The sequence below is a fragment of the Rhinatrema bivittatum genome, chromosome 1, assembly GCF_901001135.1.
Source record: "Rhinatrema bivittatum chromosome 1, aRhiBiv1.1, whole genome shotgun sequence".
NCBI lineage: Eukaryota > Metazoa > Chordata > Amphibia > Gymnophiona > Rhinatrematidae > Rhinatrema > Rhinatrema bivittatum.
The window spans coordinates 70883385-70906146 of record NC_042615.1 but is presented as its reverse complement, the minus strand read 5'-3'; the positions used below and the strand labels follow the sequence as shown (position 1 = coordinate 70906146).

The 22762-nt window shown below is 43.7% G+C and overlaps 1 protein-coding gene across 1 annotated transcript in view; it reads right to left on the bottom strand.

The window, feature by feature from the left end:
• The window catches only part of FNIP2 (folliculin interacting protein 2), a 173289-nt gene extending 150764 nt beyond the window's left edge, over window positions 1-22525 (bottom strand). The window contains exon 1 of the mRNA XM_029617003.1: window positions 22199-22525. Coding sequence (XP_029472863.1) covers window positions 22199-22293 — 95 coding nt within the window. The 5' untranslated portion in view covers window positions 22294-22525. The remainder of the gene's footprint in view (window positions 1-22198) is intronic.
• Between the last annotated feature and the right edge of the window lie 237 nt (window positions 22526-22762).

The window sequence follows — 22762 nt, the reverse complement described above, 5'->3', positions numbered from 1 at the left end:
ACTGTACTTTACAAATAATAAAAGTGCCCCATTGATAGGTTAAAATGTCTATTAATATTATTTTGTATGCACAATAAAATGGGTGCCTGATGAGATTAAGGGCAAAGACAGTAAGCTGACAGGTGTTGCAGGTTCTGGGTCTTACTGTATGGCTGTTCATCTCAGTTCTGATGAGCCAAACCCAATGAGAAATCACAGTTTTTAAACAAAAGCAAAACATACCAGCAACACCAATGAAAATTAGAAAGCATCTATAAACTTTATTTGGTTAACATCCAGCAATTCTCCCCCTTCCTATGTCTAACCTACTTAAACCCTCTACTGGCTTCAACAGGTACTGCAGTTACTAAATTACTAATAAGATTTTGAGAGAATGAACAAAAAAATAAGCTAATATTTTATGAACAAATTAGTAGGCAAAGAAGGTGTGCCGAATGTATCCAGGTAAAAGTGTATTTGTTGACTGCCTGTATTAATACAGGGAAGGACAGTTGTGGAGGGGAAGCTTTAAACTACAGGGCTGACAATGTTCTCACACTTTTCAACATCCACAGGAAACCACCAACTACACCGCACTGAAGCAATACAGCTCATGGAACCAAGACACCCCAGTGCCTGTTTTATATTCTCTCCTGAAACCAGCAAAACGAACAACCCACACATAGCCCACTAAAGTAAAGGATTGCCACGTATCTTAACGCCAGTCGGTTGCAGGATTCAAAGCAGCATGGCTTCACCAGGAGACATCTCAAGCAAAATCTGATCCCTTTCTTTTGACTGCGTTGACCACCCCTTATCTAATTCTGCGAGCGCTGGATGTAGTAAGCTTGAATTTTAGCAACGCTTTTGACACTGTCCCGCATAGGAAGCTCAGAAATAAATGGGGCAACCTAAGGGTGGGCTTCAAGGCTGACTGTATTAGAAACTGGATGAACAAGAGACAGAGTGTAGCTGCAAATGGCATTCCCTCCAAGGAGAGAGTGGTTATCATCAGAGTGCCTGAGGGAGCAGTCTCCAAACCAGTACTGCTCCATATTTCTGTTAGAGATATTGAACAGCATTTCGTGTCTTTTTGCAGATGATATTAAGATCTGCAACAGAATGGACACACCGATTGAAGGAGACAGTATGAGGCGTAAGCTTTCTTAGCTTGAGAAATGTTCAATTGCTTGGCAGCTAAGATTCACTGCAAACAAAAACAAATTTCTAGAGAAATGCATCTGAGGTGCAGAAATTCAAGAGAGCAGTGCATGATGAGTGGTGCAATTCTGACATGCACCAACCAGAAGGCTGATCTTATCTGATAATTGCCAAGTTTGCAAAATAGCATAAGGAATCAGATTCAGGGGGGCAGGCAATCATGGTCAGGTCTAACCAAGAGGTCAAGATCTGACATCACCGACTGCTGTGCTGCTGGCGCAGAAAGCATGCTGCCTGACAGCTAAGCTAAATCTCAATTCAGCCATATCCGAAATGGGTCATTAAGACGGGTTTCACAGTGACTTCTTAGCTCACAAGAAGCCCTCATTGAATCTTGAGCTTGGAGCTTCTTTACCCACTGGCACAATTACCTATCCCCAGGATTCAGAATTTTTCACACATTCAATTAACAAGCAAACTATTAAAACATTTAAGTAGCATGGCTGTGGGTTAAAGTGTTAAAATGGAAATCTCAACTTCTGATTGCCCCATATGTGTTCTGTTCACTTGAGTGCTCTGAAAACCATTTTTAAGTAAAAACTAAATAAATAAATAAAAATAATTAGTGATGTATTACAATAAGGTGTTTTCTGTTTAATGCGCTGGTAGAATCCCCAGATTTTTATGTTTTGAATCTGGTAGCGTGGTTGCACTGTTTTGCCCGCTTGGATATGTAAAAATAAAAAAAGGTCCAGCAAACAAGTCATTGTCGATACCATTTTTCTTGGACTTAATACACTCGTGAGTAGCTTGCAAGGCCCACGCTCCCTTCATCAGGTTAGTGCAACCGGAGGAGAAATGATGCGCTGAGGACCCCCCCCCCGTGAACAAATTCAGCAACTCCCTTTGCTGTCCGTGACACAGGCAAGCCCTAACCCACCCTTGAGTTGGGCAGCAAACAGTGATGCTCTCCAGCATGCCGACTCCCTCGGAAAACCTACGCAGCAAACTGGGGTGCTTCACTATGTCTGCCAGACCTCTGATCAGTTACAGCTTGTCTTCAGGTGTTTATGTGAGAGAAAGAATTAAATTGCATTACAAAAAAATAAATAAAAAGAGAGAGAGAGAGAGTCATGGGCACGACGGCTACGTACAATCTGAGGTGAAAATGCCACGGTGTGTGCAAACAGGGGCGAGAGCAACAATTTCAGCCAACACCCCCAACTCCTCACCCCGCCAACATCACATGTTCATCCTAAGCTAAAAGAAAAAAAATCTTAAAATCAACATTAAAAATGGGAATGTGAGCCCTCGCCCCCCTCTAGCAGCAAACTTCCTCCTCCCACAGGCTCATGCCAAGCGCAGGAGAAATTTAGAATAGGTGGGCGTTCTCTGGAAAAGCTATTGCTCTTCCATCTGCTGCAAAATTTCTATTTCCTCACTTTTAAGCCCACAGATTTAAACGATGATGATGAGAGCGAGAGGAGCTGCCAAGAACCTGTTTTGGGCACTAATGAATTTCACTTCCAAGGCCTGAAAAGAGGAAATTCAGCCCAGTGAAAAACAGGAAGCAGGCTGCTCGGCTTCTCTCAGCCCAGGTTTGCAAACGGGAGCGTTAGTCTTTAAATTTTCTATTTTTTGCCTTCCGTTCGTCTTCTCATTTTTTATTATCATCCTCAGACTTATTTCTGCTTTTCCCGTAAAGAATCACGATTGCTGCTTCAAGTCAGAAAATATACTTAGTCCGATAAAAGGGTTAATGCCTCACATCATTTTTTTTTTTTTTGTGCGCATTGACCTGCATTCCTGCTTTTCGCATTAAATCCGTCAGCGACAAAGCACAGCAACCAGGAGCTGCAAAGCTCACAGCAGACAGTCCAAGCCGCCCCCCGCCCCCCTTCAGGCTGTGCTCCATGCAACCAGCCAACTTCTCCAGACCCAAGAGACACGAGTGCAGCAAGGCCAAACCTGCCCTGCAAGTGGCATTTTCACTGATTTTTTGGGTATTGCAATTTTTTTGTGCAGAAAGGCAGCATGAAACGTACTTTAAGGGATTTTTATTTATTTTTTTAGATGATCAAATCGGAAGACATATGTCGCTTCCATGCCTCCTACAGCGGGTACTTCTCAGAACCAATTTACCCGGGTAAGCTGGCTGTCTGAAAATCATCCAGCCCTTACCCGGCTAGAAAGGTACACGAGGGAAATCACCACCACACATAACTTTTAGCTAGGAAAAAAAAAGGAGGTGTTTAGGGTAGAGGAGGGGAATAAAATATGTAGATGGCATTTTCAAACCTATAAGGGGAATTTCAAAAGCTCGGCATGCGCCAAAATCAGGAGACGCGCATACAAGTCTGGCTTGCGCATGCCCACCAAATTTTAAAAAACCGCCCCGCTGTGCGCGTATCTCCCGCTGCATGCACAGCTCATTTGATTTCAAAAAAAGGGGCATGGTCTGTGCGGAGCGTGGCCAAGAGATGTGCGTGTAAGAGACTTACGTGCCCCAGTCCACTGCCGCGTAAGTTTACTTCTGCTACGGAGGAGCTGTAAGTGGTTTAAAAAAAAAAAAAAAGCCATTTTGGAGGTTTAAAGGGTATGGTGTAACTGAAGGTAGGGCAGGCTATTAAACCAGGGGGGGTTTGGAGGACCTAGCTCTTAATTAGGCGAACTGGTGGACGAACTGGCAATGGGTGGGCGCACACCCATTATAAAATACCTCTCGTGCGCACGGGGGAGCAGTCTGCCAGCCTCAGGGGGCACAATGACCCCCCCCATCCCCTTGCCCCTCGCCGGGGATGAAAGCGAGAGAGTATCCCTCCTCGCGTTTCACTGGCATCCGGGATGACCCATGCCAGCTCCAGCCACATCGCTTCCCCACCTGGGCGTGGGCTTTGCATGCCTAGGGGCGTGTCCACTTAAAATTAGGTGCACATATGCATGCGCTCAGGCTATTATATGACATGCATGCATATGGGCACCCAAGTTATAAAACTGCCACGTCCCTGGGAGTGGGCCGATGCACATGCACCAATGTGCGTCCACAATCTGCTTTGAAACTTATCGTCCTTGCATGGAATTTTCAAGGGAAAAAGTACAGGCGTATACATCAGCCGGTAATTTTTCCCTCAAAGCAATTTTCAAAGGGAATGATGTACGCTCATACTTTCCCTAGAGAACTGGGACAAAGCTCACGGGTAGATGTACCCGCGGAGTGCAAAAATGCACCAAGATTTGAAAACTGCCCCCCCCCCCCCCCCAATAAACCTAAGAGTCACTCATCAAGCTTTAAAACCATCTTACTTACATTGTAGATATATATATCTTACATTTGTTTGTAAACTGCCCCATCCCAGAAATCTCACTCTCAAGGGCCTATTTACTAATCAATGATTTATACTAAATGCTGTAGGGATAAGTTTAGAGTTTAACTTTCTTTTGAACCTTTTTGGATTCCTTGTTAACTTTCTTAACCTTGTAAACCATCATTTTGTAAACCGTTGTGATGGCGAAACCAAATGACAGTATATAAAACTCGATAGATAGATAGCTTAATAAATAAATAAATAAATGGAGTATGTAATTGAACCAAATTGATTGCAGGCCTGAGTAACATAAGATGGAAGTCAAGTCATATGATGTCCCCTGCAGTTTTAATATGAATGCCGGTGAACTGTACCAAGGAGAGGAAGCTGCTTTATATGGAGGAGAACAGCAATCCGTCTTCAACTTACAATTTAGCTAGTATCGCAACAAACTTTGTATCCAGTCATAAGGCCAAGTATTGTTCACCAGATGTCTTCCAACTCATGCTATCATCCACATGAGAACAAGCATACACGTACCAGCTCAGAAGCTGTCGTATCGGAAACCCAACAATCCTATGCCAGTGGATCGTGGCAATCTCCAATCAATATCAACTTTTGGATCATGTGCATGAAGTCCTGATTAAGAAAAGATTTTGGACTTACAGATTCAATACTCTACACGCAAGACTTTGTGCTGAAGTCTTTTCATGGAGCCTCACATTGAGCTTCAAAACTGAACTCCGCTCATCCTAGCTCTACTCCATTAACTTTGGAGTAGTTGTCGATCGTGAAGGGTAGCGGGTATGTGAGCCCTTTGGGCTATGGTGTAGTTGACAAAGCCTTGAGAGCGGACCCCTGAGGCCTATGCCTGCAGCTGTAGCAGGACAGTCTAGAGCAGTGGTCCCCAAACCTGTCCTGGAGGGCCACCAGCCAGTCGGGTTTTTGGGATATCCTCAATGAATATGCATGAGAGAAAATTTGCATGCACTGCCTCCATAACATGCAAATTTTCTCTCATGCATATTCATTGTGGATATCCCAAAAACCCGACTGGCTGGTGGCCCTCCAGGACAGGTTTGGGGACCACTGGTCTAGAGCTTCATCTTTACTCTGCGGGTTAAGCCTTTGGGTTCTGAGGACCAGCAGGAATTAGGCGGGTCTCTGGGGCAGAGAAGAGAATGGGAAACAGAGAGCTAAAATGAAGTTAGGTGATCTTCCGAATGATTATGCTAATGGATGTCTGTTGTATTCTGTGCATCCTTGAAAGAAACACACACAGACCCATTTACTAAATCGCTCTATTTACAAGTATTTATATACCATCCTTCCTATATTTTTAGATCAAGACAGTTTACAAAAATAAAAGAACATTCACAGTATGCACAACATACAAAAATACAAAACAGTTATACATCATGAAATAACAATATTTATGTTAAATACACTGTTTTAGTTTCAAGAACATTAACTGAGCTTCATGAAAAAAATTGTGTGTTTGAAAAGCTAATTTAAACACCCAGATCTTCAAATCCTTTTTGAAGATTTTTACATCTTTAGCCTTCTATAAAGCATCAGGCATAGTATTCCAGTCTAGGGCCAGCTATTGAAATTGCTCTGTCATTAATTTCACTCAAGTGTGCAGACCATAGTCAAGGTACATTTATAAATCCTTTATCTGAAGATCTAAGAGATCTGGATGGTATATGTAAATGTAAAGCTGTACCAATCCAATTTGTATCTTTGCTATGTGTCATTTTGTAGATTAAAGAAAGTATCTTATATTGGATACGATATTGGATTGGTAACCAATGCAGTGATACTAATATAGGTGTAATGTGCTCATAGTGGGGCGGATTTTCAGAGCCCTGCTCGCCGGGAAGCCTATTTTACATAGGCCTCCCGGCGCGCGCAGAGCCCCGGGACTCGCGTAAGTCCCGGGGTTCTCCGTGGGGGGCGGGCCCGGTCGTCGCAGCGTTTCGGGGGCATGTCGGCAGCGTTTTGGGGGCGGGTACGGGGGCGTGGCTACGGCCCGGGGCGGTCCGGGGGCGTGGCCACGCCCTCCGTACCTGCCCCCAGGTCGCGGCCCGGCGTGCAGGAGGCCCGCTCGCGCGGGGGGATTTACTTCTCCCTCCGGGAGGCGTAAATCCCCGGAGAAAGGTAAGGGGGGGGTGTAGACAGGGCCGGGGGGGTGGGTTAGGTAGAGGAAGGGAGGGGAAGGTGAGGGGAGGGCGTTAGAGGATTCCCTCCAAGGCCGCTCCGATTTCGGAGCGGCCTTGGAGGGAATGGGGGTAGGCTGCGCGGCTCGGCGCGCGCCGGCTATACAAAATCGATAGCCTTGCGCGTGCCGATCCAGGTTTTTAGCAGATACACGCGGCTCCGCACGTATCTACTAAAATCCAGCGTACTTTTGTTTGCGCCTGGAGCGCAAACAAAAGTAGGCTATTCGCGCGCCTTTTAAAATCCGCCCCAGTGTCATTAGGTACATGAGCTGCTGTCTTCTGAAGTAATTCTTCTTAAAGTAGCAGCAGGCAACCCGATCAATAGTGCATTGCAAGAATCAATTTTAGAGAAAATTAAAGTTTGAAGCACTATGCGAAAGTCATCTTGTTCTAATAGTGGCTTCATTCACTTGAGTACTTGTGGCTTGTAATAGCCATACTTGATTATTTCTTTTGAATGAGAATTTTCATTGTCAGCTGAGTATCAATAACAACTCCTAAATGACGAGCTGCAACAGAAACATTAATACTGCTCGATCCAAATTTAAAATGGGAAGTTGATCTGGAATTGATTTCCTAGTTAGGAATATTTCAGTTTTACTTACATTTAGAAACCATCTTATTTATATGAACTATTCATTTTTGAATCGCTATCATATGAAGTAACTTCAATGTATGTCTTATTGAGTAACTGGAATAAAAAACTGCAATTGTCGGCATATATCCTAAAGTTTAAACCTGGACCAGATAATTTGCATATTGGAATTTAGTATGTTAAAAAGAGTAGTGGACAGAGAAGCATCCTGTGGAACGCCAGAATTTGTATAGTATACATTAGATTTGGGATCAATTTGAACTTGATAACTTCCATTACTAAGAAATTATTTGAACCATTTAAAGGGAAGATTACTAATACCAGTCTCACCAAATCGAGAAAGTAGTATGTTATGATCGACCGTGTCGTACACTGCAGATAAAAATCGAGTAATACTAGAATATAAGATTGTCCATTAACAAAGCCACGCCAGGTGACATTAGTTATAGATCATAAAATTTCAGTGCTATGATTTCTCCTGTAGCCAAACTGATTAGGGTACAGAATACGATGCTCTTCTAGATAATTGGTCAATTAATAATGTACTACTTTTAGTAATAAATGGTAGTGAAGAAATTGGTCTGTAACTATTAAATGAATTATGATCAGAACAATTAGGTTTTTTAATTGGTTTAATAGAAACGTGTTTTAGAGCGGTGGTTCTCGACAGGTGTGTCGCAGGGCAGCAGGTAGCTGCCTCCTTATTAGCCCGGGTGGGAGTTGGTTGACTTCTCATACATTGGGCTTGATGGGAGGCGACTCTCACTTCCTTCTCTTCTTTCTGGCCAAGGGGGAGGCTGTTTTCTCCTCCACCCAGATCAGAGCGAGACATTGCCAGCTCCTGCCGTTCTGTACCTGATGGGACACAAACTTTATCTTCCCCTGCTGAGTCTGGGAGTGATGCTGCTGATGAGCTCTTCATCCTGTGGAGGGTGGGGGAAAGGAGGTTGGGGATGCTGGGAAGATGAAGGAGGAACAGAGAGGGAGTGTGGGGGCTGCTGAGCAGGAAGGGGTGAGAAATGGAGGGGGGGGTCACTGGGAAGGCAGGGAGATGGGATGAAGGGGATAGGGAGAGTCAAGCAGGGGAGGGAGGGAGCTCAGGGAAGAGAATGTGGGGGGTCAGGAATGCTAAGCAGGGACGTCAGTGTGAGCGGATGATTGATAGGGAATAATTTGGAAAAGTGAAGGATGATAGAGGCACGGAAGGGGAGTGACGAGGTGCCAGAGCCATAATATGTCAGTTTTGGGAAGGTGCATTTCTTCTATCTATGGGGCCGATGCAATTATGTGCACTGAGAGCGGGCGCTGATTTTTCAGCACCCGCTTTTTTTTTTTAACTCACGCATGGCGCCCGCAAGGGGGGGCACCATGCAATATGGAAATTAGGGGTCACGCTAGGAAGGAGGCGCTAGGGTCGCTTGCGCAACCTTAGTGCCTCCTTCCTAACGCGACCCGCCGCGGCTGCTGGTTATGAAGACCGACGCCGGTCTGCCAAGTTCTTTTTTAAAGTAAAAAAAATAAAATAAGTACTGAAAAGCAGTTTTTTCTGCTTTTCTGTACTTCTTTTCAATGCGCTCAGCTATTAACGCCTGCTCCAGGAAGGCGTTAATATCTGAGCAATAAATGTGTCTCAGACGCACATTTATCTTTTTGCATACGGAGTGAATGAGTAATAGGCTCATTCACGTGCATTCGCATGTGATGAGCGCTCTCTCATTCACTCCGCATCGGACGCGCGTTAAATAGGCGCTAATCCCGTGACCGACTGCGGGTTATACAGTGCTCGTGGCTGAGCACACTGTCTTGCATCGGCCCCTTTGTACTTTGCTCAGTGTAGGAGGAAATGTATCTGTTTCTAGTTCTTCAGCTTTGCATGTAGAGTGGCTTTTTAAGGTTTCCATTCCAGTTTCTGTCTCCATATTTGTAATTTGTGGTCTTTTATTCTGCATTTGGTGAAGGTCAGATCTGTATGTATGACTAAGATGAGGTATTTTACTAGTAAGTAGGGATTTGTATCAATCTTTGTTGCATTTTCTCATTCTCAATAGGACATGCATTGGTGCTGCACTGCTGCCTTTTCATAGGAAGGGCTATTGCTGTTCAAGTTCTTGGAATTAGTGTTGTAATAATATGGAAGGTTTACTACACAGGTGCTGAGTGGGTTTTCTTTTCAGGTTTTGTATTTTACAATGCACCTCATAGTAAGGGAGTTTATGTTTCTAGTACTGAGATAGCACGAGAATCAGAATATCTTTTTTATATAACGAGTTGTATTTGAAATATGCTAGTTCTGCTCTGCATCCATAATTTGGGGACGGGGCAGGTTCCTGTGGATATTTACATTTAGCCCTGTGATGGTCAAGTATTCAATGCATCATGCCTGTAAGCATTATCTGCCAGGTGTGTCCCAATACAAAAAAGGTTGAGAACCACTATTTTAGAGTGTCTGTAAAAACTATTTTTGTAATCACTGGAGTGATGTCATTTAGTATTTTCAATGAGCTAGTTGGAATGGGATCAAAAGGACACTGAAAGGGATTCAAATTTGTAAATATAAGTATTCTGATTCTACTTCAAAATGTGACCATGCAAAATTTTGAGTCAACTGAGATCTAATTGAATTATTAGTTGATGGTAAATTACTGAGAAAAGTGGTAATTTTAGAAATAAAGAACAAGGCAAAATCATTATACTTGCATGATATAAGTGGCTTATTACAATCGCTAAAATTACTTGTGTTTTGGTTAAGTACTTAATTGTTGAAAACAATAGCTTCAGATTGAATCTTAAATCATGAATTTTATTATTATAGTACGAATTTTTAGCTTGATAAATTTTTCTTCTATATTTACTAAATAAAGCTCTATAAGTTCCAATATTATGGACAGAAGGTGATTTTCTCCATTTGTTTTCGTGTCTACATAAGATGTGTTTAATTTTTTTTTTTAACTCATTAGTATACCATGAAGCATTACTATTTTTCTTGTCACTACATGACTCACATCGAATAGGACAGTTTATCAGCTATATTTGATAATATTTTGTCCCAATTATCAATACAGGATGAGATATTTTCAAAATCAATTCTACTGAAATTCAACAATAGAGCTTTTAGATCATCATTATTTTTCTTAAAAATCGTTATTTTTCTTAAAAAAAAAAATTCTGTTGCTGAGATTGTATATACTGTTCTTTGGTGAGAATTAAATTAATCTGTGCTCATACCACGGAATACTCAACTGTGAAATTTCTATATTGGAAACATGATTTATTTTTTAAAATTAAATCTAGGAGTATGGCCTGCCTTATGAGTCTGTTCAGAGATTATTTGATCCCATCCCAAAGCATTCAGAGTCAAGAAAGGCATCGCATCAGCGGTTCATGGAAAAATATCAACATGCAAATTGAAGATCAATGGTGTTACTAGCAAGCAATTTGATTAACGGTGAACAATTATGTTCTAACAGACCTGGTGGCGAGTAAACTAAACGTAAATTGAAATCATGTGACTTAAGCAAAATTACTTCAAATGGAGATGCAATGGTAAATTTGACTACGGAGAGGTTCAATGATTTCTTGGAAATCACCATAAGGCCACCTCCATGTCTATTTTGTCAGCACACATTAATATCACATTAACATATGTAAACTAAATTTGTGCTAATAATAATAAAGAAACTTGCAGGAATATCGTGAATTGTGCATATTAATGAGCTCATTAAAAATAACCCAATCAGGAAAATCTGCTGAATTCAAAATAATGTAGATCACTTTATCATGCAAATTTGCATTAATGCAGCCATAAGCCTGGAATTAATTGTACTCCAGAGGTGCAGTTAATTTCCCTTTTAATGTGTACTTTATTGAGGTATTCATCTACTGCAGTTCAGTGAATACCACATTAAAATAAGCATGCTAAAAAAGTGCCAACCATTCCACAGCCCTATTTCTGTCAGCGGTGTGGCTGTGCAGGCAAGGAGTACAGCAGAAGTGTGGTGGGTGCCCAGGAGGAAGACCTGTTGTCCATGCACCTTTGGGAAGATGCCTTAGAGGGGGATATATTTAAGTAACAGATAGACTACAGAGACATAATATCACCTGAGCATAAAGATTTTCAGTGTATACAGTTCATTTGTGGCATAGTGGTACCTATTAGGCAGGCGCATATAACAAGTCCATCTTTATTTGAATTTTATCTTGTTTCAGAGCAGTTACCTTCTTCAGCTCTCTCTGCTTAGCTAGAGTGACAAAAAGTTAATTAAGTGTTTTTTTCTTTCTTTAGCACAATAGTTTATTTGTCTTCAAATCTGTGAAAGCTAACAATCAAGTCTATTGGTCTTTTGTTCATTATCTATGAGCTCCTGTCAGTTTAATGGCCCCAGCTTGGGTCATGGTGGGAGCTCAAGCCTGAACAGAAAACCTTTTTTTTTTCTCCCCAGAAGAGGCACGCTCTGCTGTTTTGGATCTACCCCTAATCTGCAAGTTCTTGCGCCTCGTCCTATTTATGCTACATGATCAATTTCAGAAGTCAGCCTCTCTCGTTTTCTTTGATGTAGTTACGTTTTTGTCAGAGGGTTGCTAAGGTTCCCCCCTGCTGTTCTCAGTATCCTCAGTTGAAACCCCAACACATCTCAGTGTTGATACAAAAGTGACGGGGATCTCAGCCCATCACTAATATTTTTCCCCAAAAGTACTTTTTCTAGGCTAGGGATAGTAGGAGGCGTTAAAGATTTTGGGACTGCTCCCACGGCTTTAACCCCACCTTTTTGGGGGAGAAGCTATCTTTCCACTTAAATACTGCACTAAACCCAGTTCTAACATCTACTACTCACCAGTCCAATCATAACAGGTTCCTTCACCAGTATTCTTGTCCAAGTTCAGAGCACAACCCAAGGCAATGGAACTTCACCTCCTGTTTCCAAACAGTGCAGGCCCAGAACCAGAACCATTAGGGTTTCCCAAGTTACTCCTTCTTGACCTGCGAGGACCAATCCAGATCCTCAGGAGGGAGGGCCAACAGGGATCAGAAGCTGCCTTAGTTCAAGCCACTCTGTGGCTTTGCATGAAAGGCACCAGTTTCCCCACTGGAGAGACCCCGGATTTGAAGCCCACTCACACTTACTGACCTGGCTTCTGTGTAGTTTCAAAAGCTCACACTCTATATAGTCTTTGGCTTATTCCTATAGTGGCCTGGAAAAAAGACACAACCCACATTAAATCTTTGTTAATGAAGAGAACATGTGGGAAGAGCTAGGAAAACTAAAAGTGGACAAAGCCATGGGGCCTGATGAGGTTCATCCCAGGATACTGAGGGAGCTCAGAGATGTGCTGGTGGGTCCGCTGCGTGATCTGTTCAATAGATCCCTAGAAACGGGAGTGGTGCCGAGTGATTGGAGAAGAGCGGTGGTGGTCCCGCTTCACAAGAGTGGGAGCAGAGAGGAGGCTGGAAACTACAGGCTGGTTAGCCTCACCTCGGTGGTGGGAAAAGTAATGGAGTCATTGCTGAGAGAAAGAATAATGAACTATCTACAGTCAGAAGAATTGCTGGACCAGAGGCAGCATGGATTCACCAGGGGAAGGTCCTGTCAGACAAATCTGATTGACTTTTTTGATTGGGTGACTAGGGAATTGGATCGAGGAAGAGCACTCGATGTCATCTACTTGGATTTTAGTAAAGCTTTTGATACGGTCCAGCACAGGAGGCTTGTGAATAAAATGAGAAGCTTAGGAGTGTGCCAAAGTAGTGGCCTGGATTGCAAACTGGTTGACAGACAGAAGACAATGTGTGATGGTAAATGGAACTTACTCTGAAGAGAGAGCGGTGTTAAGCGGAGTGCCGCAAGGGTCGGAGTTGGGACTAGTCCTGTTCAATATCTCTGTGAGCAACATTGCGGATGGAATAGAAGGCAAGGCTGGTCTTTTGGTGGATGATACTATGATCTGCAACATAGTGGACATGCCGGAAAGAGTAGAAAGAATGAGACGGGATTTAAGGAAGCTGGATGAGTGGTTGAAGATATATGTTAGCTGAGATTCAATGCCAAGAAGTACAGAGTCATGCATATGGGGTGTGGAAATACAAAAGAACTGTATTTGATGAGGGGTGAAGGGCTGATGTGCATAGAGCAGGAGAGAGGCCTTGGGGCGATACGGTCTAACGATCTGAAGTTGGTGAAACAATGTGACAAGGCGATAGCTAAAGCCAGAAGAATGCTGGACTGCATAGAGAGGAATATCCAGTAAGAGAAAGGAAGTGATGAGGCCTCAGCTGGAGTACTGTGTTCAGTTCTGGAGACCATATCTCTAAAGGGACAGAGACAGGATGGAGGCAGTCCAGAGAAGGGTGACCAAAAAGGTGGAGGGTCTACATAAAATGATTTATGAGGAGAAATTGAAGAACTTAAATATGTATACCCTGGAGGAGAGGAGGAGCAGGGGTGATATGATACAGACTTTCAGATACATGAAAGTTTTAATGATCCACGGTCAACAACAAACCTTTTCCGTTGGAAAAAAATCAGTAGAACTAGGGGTCACAATTTGAAACTCCAGGGAGGAAGACTTAGAACCAATGTCAGGAAGTATTTCTTCATGGAGAGGGTGGTGGATGCCTGGAATGCCCTTCCGGATGAAGTGGTGAAAACTAAAACTGTGAAGGAATTCAAAGGGGCATGGGATAAACACTGTGGATTCATAAAGGCTAGAGGATGGGAATGAAGAGAAGAGGCATGGGGTGGCTTGCTGGAAAGGTGGCTACTACCTGGTGATTACTACCCTTACTCAATAAGCTTTCACACAGTTAATGCAACTCCAACATTGCTCTCTGCATCAAATGGCAAGGGAAATGTGGAAAAGAGGATTTGCATTCAGACAACAACCAACAAGGACCGAACTGCAAAGACTTGGTAAACAAATAAGTGTGGGGTAGCTTGCTTATTGCGGCGGTTACTACCCTAAACCAATTAAGCCTGTTACTTCACTTTGAATACATATATAGCGTTGCTCTCTGCTTCAACGGCAGGGGGAAATGTGGAAAAGAGGATTTACATTTAGATCCAACAAGGCATTGATCACGTGCAGTCTGGGTAAACAAGCATCGGGGTAACTTGCTTGATGCGGTGGTTACTATCCGTAACCATTAAGCCTTGTGATTTACCTTTGATGCAACTCCAACATTACTCTCTGCATCAACGGCAGGGGGTGGCAGGAAATTCGAATCAAACAGTTACCAACAAGGGCCCTGAACTTGGTGGTGAGTGAAACAGATAAGTATGGGAAAATAAGTGTGGGAGCTTGCTGGGCAGACTGGATGAGCCATTTGGTCTTTTTCTGCCATCATTTCTATATGAAGCTTTGCTCCTAGCAAAATGGGGGGTTGGGGAGCATCGTTAGCCATAAACACCAAGTTACTCACCAAGGGCAGCCTTAAACTGCTATAAAGTTCACTTAGAGAATAGCCACTGCCATTAGCAATGGTAACATGGAATAGACTTAGTTTTTGGGTACTTGTCAGGTTCTTATGGCCTGGATTGGCCACTGTTGGAAACAGGATGCTGGGCTTGATGGACCCTTGGTCTGACCCAGTATGGCATTTTCTTATGTTCTTATACTTGCACATGGCCCAGGGCAAATGGGAAATAAGGGGTCCCTCTCCTACTTTTAAATGCAGCATTGCACAGACATCAGAATCCCTTCACTATCCTAAAGACACTGGGATCCTTCCCACCTCACCAAGTGTACCCCCTGAGATGAATACCCCGCACTAAGGACATACCCGTCACTCACGCTCATAAGAAATACTGTGACTTTCACAAACATTTAAATAAAATAAAAGACCTAGAATTGCTCACTTACTTCAGATACATACTGTACAGGGTTATTCAGAGTTATACTAGAAAGGTCAGTAACATAGTAACGATGGCAGAAAAAGACCAAATGGTCCATCCAGTGTGCCCAGCAAGCTTCCCACAGCAGTAAATGTCGCTCCGTGCAGGTTACCCCCTGGCCCACTACCCCATGCTTTTTTTTCATTCTTTCCCATCCTCTAGCCTTTAGTGATCCACAGTGTTTATCCCATGCCCCTTTGAAATCCTTCATGGTTTTAGTCTTCACCACTTCCTCCGGAAGGTCATTCCAGGCACCCACCACCCTCTCCGTGAAGAAATATTTCTGACATTGGTTCTAAGTCTTCCTCCCTGGAGTTTCAAATAGTGGCCCCTAATTCTACTAAATTGTTTCCAATGGAAAAGGTTTGTTGACCATGGATCTTTAAAACCTTTCAAGTATCTGAAGGTCTGTATCATATCACCCCTGCTCCTCCTCTCCTCCAGGGTATACATATTCAGGTTCTTCAACCTCTCCTTATAAGTCATTCAATGGAGACCACCCACCATTTTGGTCACTCTTCTCTGGACCGCTCCATCCTTTGTCTCCTTTGAGATACGGTCTCCAGAACTGAACACAGTACTCCAGGTGAGGCCTCACCAAGGACCTGTACAAGGGGATTATCACTTCCCTTTTCTTACTAGATATTCCTCTCTCTATACAGCCCAGCATTCTTCTGGCTTTAGCTATCGCCCTAACGTATCGCATTGCATTGCCAACGTTCTTCCCCAACCGCATCAGAACAAAGGGAAAGATTGTTGAACATTGGACTGCAAAAGGGCGCTGACGTATTATAAACGTTGCACACAGTCGGAGACTACAGTGTCACAGTTATTTGTTTCTTTCAATCCCAACGCTCCTGGGATCCCAGTAGCCAAACGGATTATATCAAGCTGAATTGCCCAATGCATTCAATTTTGCTACAACAAGAGGAAACTAACCTTAACCTCTCGCCCGAATGCACAGCAAGTGAGGGCAATGTCCACCTCACTCGCTCATCTTTCTCGAGTACCACCAGTAGACATTTGCAAGGCGGCGACGTGGTCTTCATTACACACGTTTACTTCGCATTACTGTAGACCAACAGACATTGGATGACGCTAAACTGGGAAAAGTGGTTTTACAGACAATACATAGAAACATAGAAACATAGAAATGACGGCAGAAGAAGACCAAATGGCCCATCTAGTCTGCCCAGCAAGCTTCACACATTTTTTTCTCTCATACTTATCTTTTTCTCTTAACTCTTGGTTCTATTTCCCTTCCACCCCCACCATTAATGTAGAGAGCAGTGATGGAGCTGCATCCAAGTGAAATACCTAGCTTGATTAGTTAGGGGTAGTAGGGGTAGTAACCGCTGCAATAAGCAAGCTACACCCATGTTTATTCCCTTTACCCAGACTATGTCATACAGCCCCTATTGGTTGTTTTTCTTCTCTCCTGCCGTTGAAGCGGAGAGCCATGCTGGTTATGCATTGAAAGTGAAGTATCAGGCCCTTTTGGTTTAGGGTAGTAACCGCCGTATCAAGCCAGCTACTCCCTGCTTTGTGAGTGCGAATCTTTTTTTTTTTTTTTTTTCTTCTCCCCTGCAGTTGAAGCTATTCTGGATATGCGTGAAGCCTCAGCTTTTCTTATTCCCCTGCTGTTGAAGCAGAGAGCTATGCTGGAAATGCTTGATATATCAGCCTTTCTCCCATGCCATGAAGCAGAGAGCCATGCTGGATATGCATCGAAAGCGAAGTATCAGGCACATTTGGTTTGGGGTAGTAACCGCCGTAATAAGCCAGCTACTCCCCGCTTTGTGAGTGCGAACCCTCTTTTCTTCTCCCCTGCCGTTGAAGCAGAGAACTATGCTGTATATGCTTGGAAAGTGAAGTATTAGGCTTATTTGGTTTGGGGTAGTAACCGCCGTAACAAGCCAGCTACTCCCCTCTTTGTGATTGCAAATCCTTTTTTCCACATTTCCTCTTGCCGTTGAAGCTTAGAGCGATGTTGGAGTCACAGTAAGCATCTGTATGTTTATTTAATAAGGGTATTGTCTCCGGGCAGTAGCCATCGTTCTGGTGAGCCACCCACTCTACATTGGCGGTCTCTTGACTTTATGGATCCACAGTGTTTATCCCATGCCCCTTTGAAGTCCCTCACAGTTCTGGTCTTCACCACTTCCTCCGGAAGGGCATTCCAGGCATCCACCACCATCTCCGTGAAGAAATACTTCCTGACATTGGTTCTGAATCTTCCTCCCTGGAGCTTCAAATCGTGACCCCTGGTTCTGCTGATTTTCTTCCTACGGAAAAGGTTTGTCGTTGTCTTTGGATCATTAAAACCTTTCAAGTATCTGAAAGTCTGTATCATATCACCTCTGCTCCTCCTCTCCTCCAGGGTGTACATATTTAGATTCTTCAATCTCTCCTCGTACGTCATCCGATGAAGATCCTCCACCTTCCTGGTCGCCCTTCTCTGTACCGCTTCCATCTTGTCTTTGTCTTTTTGAAGATACGGTCTCCAGAACTGAACACAGTACTCCAGGTGAGGCCTCACCAAGGACCTGTACAGGGGAATAATCACTTCCCTTTTCTTACTCGATATTACATAAGAACATAAGAACATAAGAAAATGCCATACTGGGTCAGACCAAGGGTCCATCAAGCCCAGCATCCTGTTTCCAACAGTGGCCAATCCAGGCCATAAGAACCTGGCAAGTACCCAAAAACTAAGTCTATTCGATGTAACCATTGTTAATGGCAGTGGCTATTCTCTAAGTGAACTTAATAGCAGGTAATGGACTTCTCCTCCAAGAACTTATCCAATCCTTTTTTAAACACAGCTATACTAACTGCACAAACCAAATTCTCTGGCAACAAATTCCAGAGTTTAATTGTGCGTTGAGTAAAAAAGAACTTTCTCCGATTAGTTTTAAATGTGCCCCATGCTAACTTCATGGAGTGTCCCCTAGTCCTTCTACTATCCGAAAGAGTAAATAACCGATTCACATCTACCCGTTCTAGACCTCTCATGATTTTAAACACCTCTATCATATCCCCCCTCAGTCGTCTCTTCTCCAAGCTGAAAAGTCCTAACCTCTTTAGTCTTTCCTCATAGGGGAGTTGTTCCATTCCCCTTATCATTTTGGTAGCCCTTCTCTGTACCTTCTCCATCGCAATTATATCTTTTTTGAGATGCGGCGACCAGAATTGTACACAGTATTCAAGGTGCGGTCTCACCATGGAGCGATACAGAGGCATTATGACATTTTCCGTTTTATTCATCATTCCTTTTCTAATAATTCCCAACATTCTGTCCTCTCTCTATGCATCCCAGCATTCTTCTGGCTTTTGCTATCGCCTTGTCGCATTGTTTCGCAGACTTCATATCATTAGATACTATCACCCCAAGGTCCCTCTCCTGCTCCGTGCACATCAGCCTTCCCCCCCCCATCGAATACATTTCATTCGGATTTCCACTCCCCATATGCATGACTTTGCATTTCTTTGCATTGAATCTCAGCTGCCATGTCTTCGACCACTCTTCCAGTTTCCTTAGATCCCGTCTCATTCTCTCCACTCCTTCCGGCGTGTCCACTCTGTTGCAGATCTTAGTGTCATCCGCAAAAAGACAAACCTTACCTTCAATCCCGTCCGCAATGTCGCTCACAAAGATATTGAACAGGACCGGTCCCAACACCGATCCTTGCGGTACACCACTTATAACCGCTCTCTCCTCAGAGAAGGTTCCATTTACCATCACACATTGTCTTCTGTCCGTCAACCAATTTGCAATCCAGGTCACCACATCGGCACTCACTCCCAAGCTTCTCGTTTTATTCACCAGTCTCCTGTGCGGAACCGTATCAAAAGCTTTGCTGAAATCCAAGTATATGATATCGAGTGCTCTTCCTTGATCCAATTCCTTGGTTACCCAGTCAAAAAAGTCAATCAGATTTGTCTGACAGGATCTTCCCCTGGTGAATCCATGTTGCCTCTGGTCCATTGATTCTCCGGACTGTAGATTGTTCACTATTCTCTCTTTCAGCAGTGACTCCATTACTTTTCCCACCACCGAAGTGAGGCTAACTGGTCTGTAGTTTCCAGCCTCCTCCCTGTTGCCACTCTTGTGAAGCGGGACCACCACCACTCTTCTCCAATCACTCGGCACCACTCCCGTTTCTAGGGATCTATTGAACAGGTCACACAGTGGAGCCGCCAGAACATCTCTGAGCTCCCTCAATATCCTTGGATGAATACCATCAGGCCCCATGGCTTTGTCCACTTTCAGGTTCTTTAGCTCTTCCCACACATTTTCTACTGTGAAAGGATTTTCATCTATTCCACTTCCCTCCAGTTTCTTGTTGTGTAGAGATGGTCCTTCTCCAGGGTCTTCTTTAGTGAACACAGAGCTGAAGTATTCGTTTAATATTTCTGCCATTTCTTCGTCACTCTCCACACATTGATCATTACCACCTTTCAATTTTGCTATACCACTTTGGACCTTTCTCTTTTCGCTGATGTATCTGAAAAATGTTTTGTCACCATTTTTTATCTCCTTGGCAATCCTCTCCTCCGCTTGACTTTTTGCCAACTTGATTAATTTCTTTGTCTCCCTCAGTTGATTCAAATATGCTTCTTTGTGCTCCTCCCTTTGGGATCTTTTATATATCTTGAATGCTGTTCTTTTAGCTTTAATTTTGTCAGCCACCTCCTTTGAGAACCAGATAGGTTTCAGTTTCCTTTTGCTTTTCTTTACATTTCTAACATATAGAGCAGTTGCCTTGATGATTGCTCCTTTTAGATTGGTCCACTGCTGATCCACATCTCTCTCGTTCTCCCATCCTTTTAGTTCTTCCTCCAGGTACTTACCCATTTCCTCAAAGTCTGTGTTTTTGAACTGTAAAACTCGGGTCTTTGTGGTTCTTTTCCCTATTCTTTTATTGATATTAAACCATACCGTTTGATGGTCACTGCTGCTGAGGTGGGCGCCCACCTGGACATCTGAGACATTATCTGCATTAGTGAGCACTAAGTCGAGTATAGCTCCTTCTCTCGTGGGTTCCAACACCATTTGTTTGAACAAAGATACTTGCATGGCATCCACTATCGCTCTACTATTTTTAGTTTCTGCAGATGGGATTTTCCAGTCTACATCTGGCATATTAAAGTCACCCACGATCACCACTTCTCCCTTCTTACCTATCTTATGGATGTCTTCAACCAGCTCTCTGTCCAGCTCTTCCTGAGCTGCAACTGACTATCCACGCTTGGGATCACGAGAAAAAGAAAAAAAAAAGAAAAAAGAAAAGACTTCAAACTAAGCACTATAATAGCATGATCTGGAGCTTAGGACTCCCATGACAGCATGGGTAATTCAGCCCTGCTATCAACGGGAAAAAGCAAGTTTGCTTACCGTAAACGGTGTTTCTGTAGATAGCAGGATGAATTAGCCATGCTGACCCACCCACCTCCCTGGATAGTCAGCAAGTTCTTAACCATCTGCTACATCACAGACTGAGGAGAGACTGTTTTTCTGCGCAGGAAGGCACACGCAGCCGCACAGAGCAAAGCTCCATTTCTACTAAAAAGCTCCGCCTCCTGGGCCCTGATGGACAGTTCCATGACAGCATGGCTAATTCATCCTGCTATCTACGGAAACACTGTTTACGGTAAGCAAACTTGCTTTTCTTCAAAAAAGCCCTAAAAACTTTCCTCTTCAAGAGAGCTTTCCCGAACCAAGATGACAATGGACTACCGGCAACTTGCCCCCCTGCAAGGGATACTATCTAGTAATCTACTCCCTTGGCACATCGGATCCCACTCCCTGTTGCTGTCCTTCCCCCGTCCCTGAAATTTTGCATTGCCTTTCCTTCCTATCGTCTGTATTTTGTTTCATATTGTACACCGCTCTATTTATTTATATTTATTTATTTAAAAGATTTTGTATACTGTCATTCGTGGTTTCATCACAACAGTTCACATGGTGTTAACATCTAAAAAACATAGCAATTTCAATACATACATAATAAAGCAATTATGTCATAAAAACAATTAAAACTAATAAACGCAGAGAACAAATCAAGAATATATCCAAAGGATATTCCCAGAATCGCAGGCTTGCAAAGCCAAAGTTAACCTTCCCAGCTAATTATTTAGTTTATAGAATGGGGTTTTAAACAGAAAAGAAACAAAAAAGTTTTAGTTATGAAGATCTTGTAGCAGCCCCCTATGACAGTACAGTTATTCCAGCCTTTTGCTGCAGAAAATTGCTTCAGGGGTCACAAAAAAAAAAAAGTAAGACTTTTTACAAATATTAATCAACCAATCTCCAGGGAAATTATTTATATTTTCACAGTGATGATGTGTTAGAGGAATATTAAGGGGAATCAAACTCCCATCAGGGTTGAAAGACTTAAATCTTCAGTTGTTAAGTCAAATCTTTCCATTGTTTACCCTCCCAAAAAGAAATAGGTTTAAAGATTTTATCCAATTCTAAATGTAGAAGAGCAGGTAACAAATGCTTTTTAAATAAATAAATAAAATAAATAAATGGTATCATTATCTACAAAGAATCCAAATCGCAAAGGGGAACATAAAGCCTATACTATCAACAGCTCACTGGCAGTGCCCAAATGCCACCTTAGTTCTCAAAAGCCATTTTGCAGAATTCCTTTCAAAGTGCGATAAGAAAAAAAAAAAGACCAACCCCAAACTATAGAAACACTATTTTTTATGCAGATCAATTATTTCTCAAAATGCGGTCATGCCCACCCCAGAACTAGACAGCTGTCACCTCAACCACACTGAGTCATATGGTAGAACGCACTATTAAAACCCCCTTGTTCCATTCTATTGAAAGCCATGTATACTCCACGGGGGGAGGGGGGCACAGCTGGCTAGAGAAGAACCCCTGGATAAGAAATCACCAGCACGTCACTGCCCTCTCCCCGCAAGCACAAATCAGCCCCAGCCTGCTCCCCGCAAGACAGCCGGTCCCCTCCCCTGATCTTGCAAAGATCAAACCCCGCCCACCAATCATGCACCCAGCCAGCTCCCGCTCCTCACCTAAAGGCAGTCCCGGACTGGGGGGCGCCGCCGACGCAGGGAGGCATCAGGCTGCCCCTCCGATGGAAGAGCTTCTGCAGGAGGGTGGGTGCCATGCTACCCGGACGGAGGGAAGGGGGCTCCTCACGGCGAGGGGAGGACACAGGCCCCTCCAGCCCCTGCACGCTCTCCGCAAGTAGGGCTGAGCCCCATGAGGGGAAGGGCTTCCCGCCGTTACTAGATTCCCCTGCGGACGGGGGTGGGTGGAAGGAGGAGCCGTCCGCAGCACCTCACGAGCCCAGCGCTACTCCAGCGTTCCCTTTCGCTGGTTGGCTGGCGGGCCCGAGGCCACACCTCGCTCCCTGCAGAGCAGGAACTTGTCCTTTACGTCACAGAGGCAGAAAGCTCGGGCAGAGAGAGCTTGCCCCGCCCCCTCACGTGGTGCAGAAGGAGGAGCTAAATCGGGAGTGGGAGAACTGAGTGAATGCGCGATGAGCTAATTGAGGGGAGATCCGCTGCCTTTTCTTCCGTGCTTTGCTTTGTAACGCTCGGCTTTTTCAAGGAAAGGACTCCTTCAAACTGAAA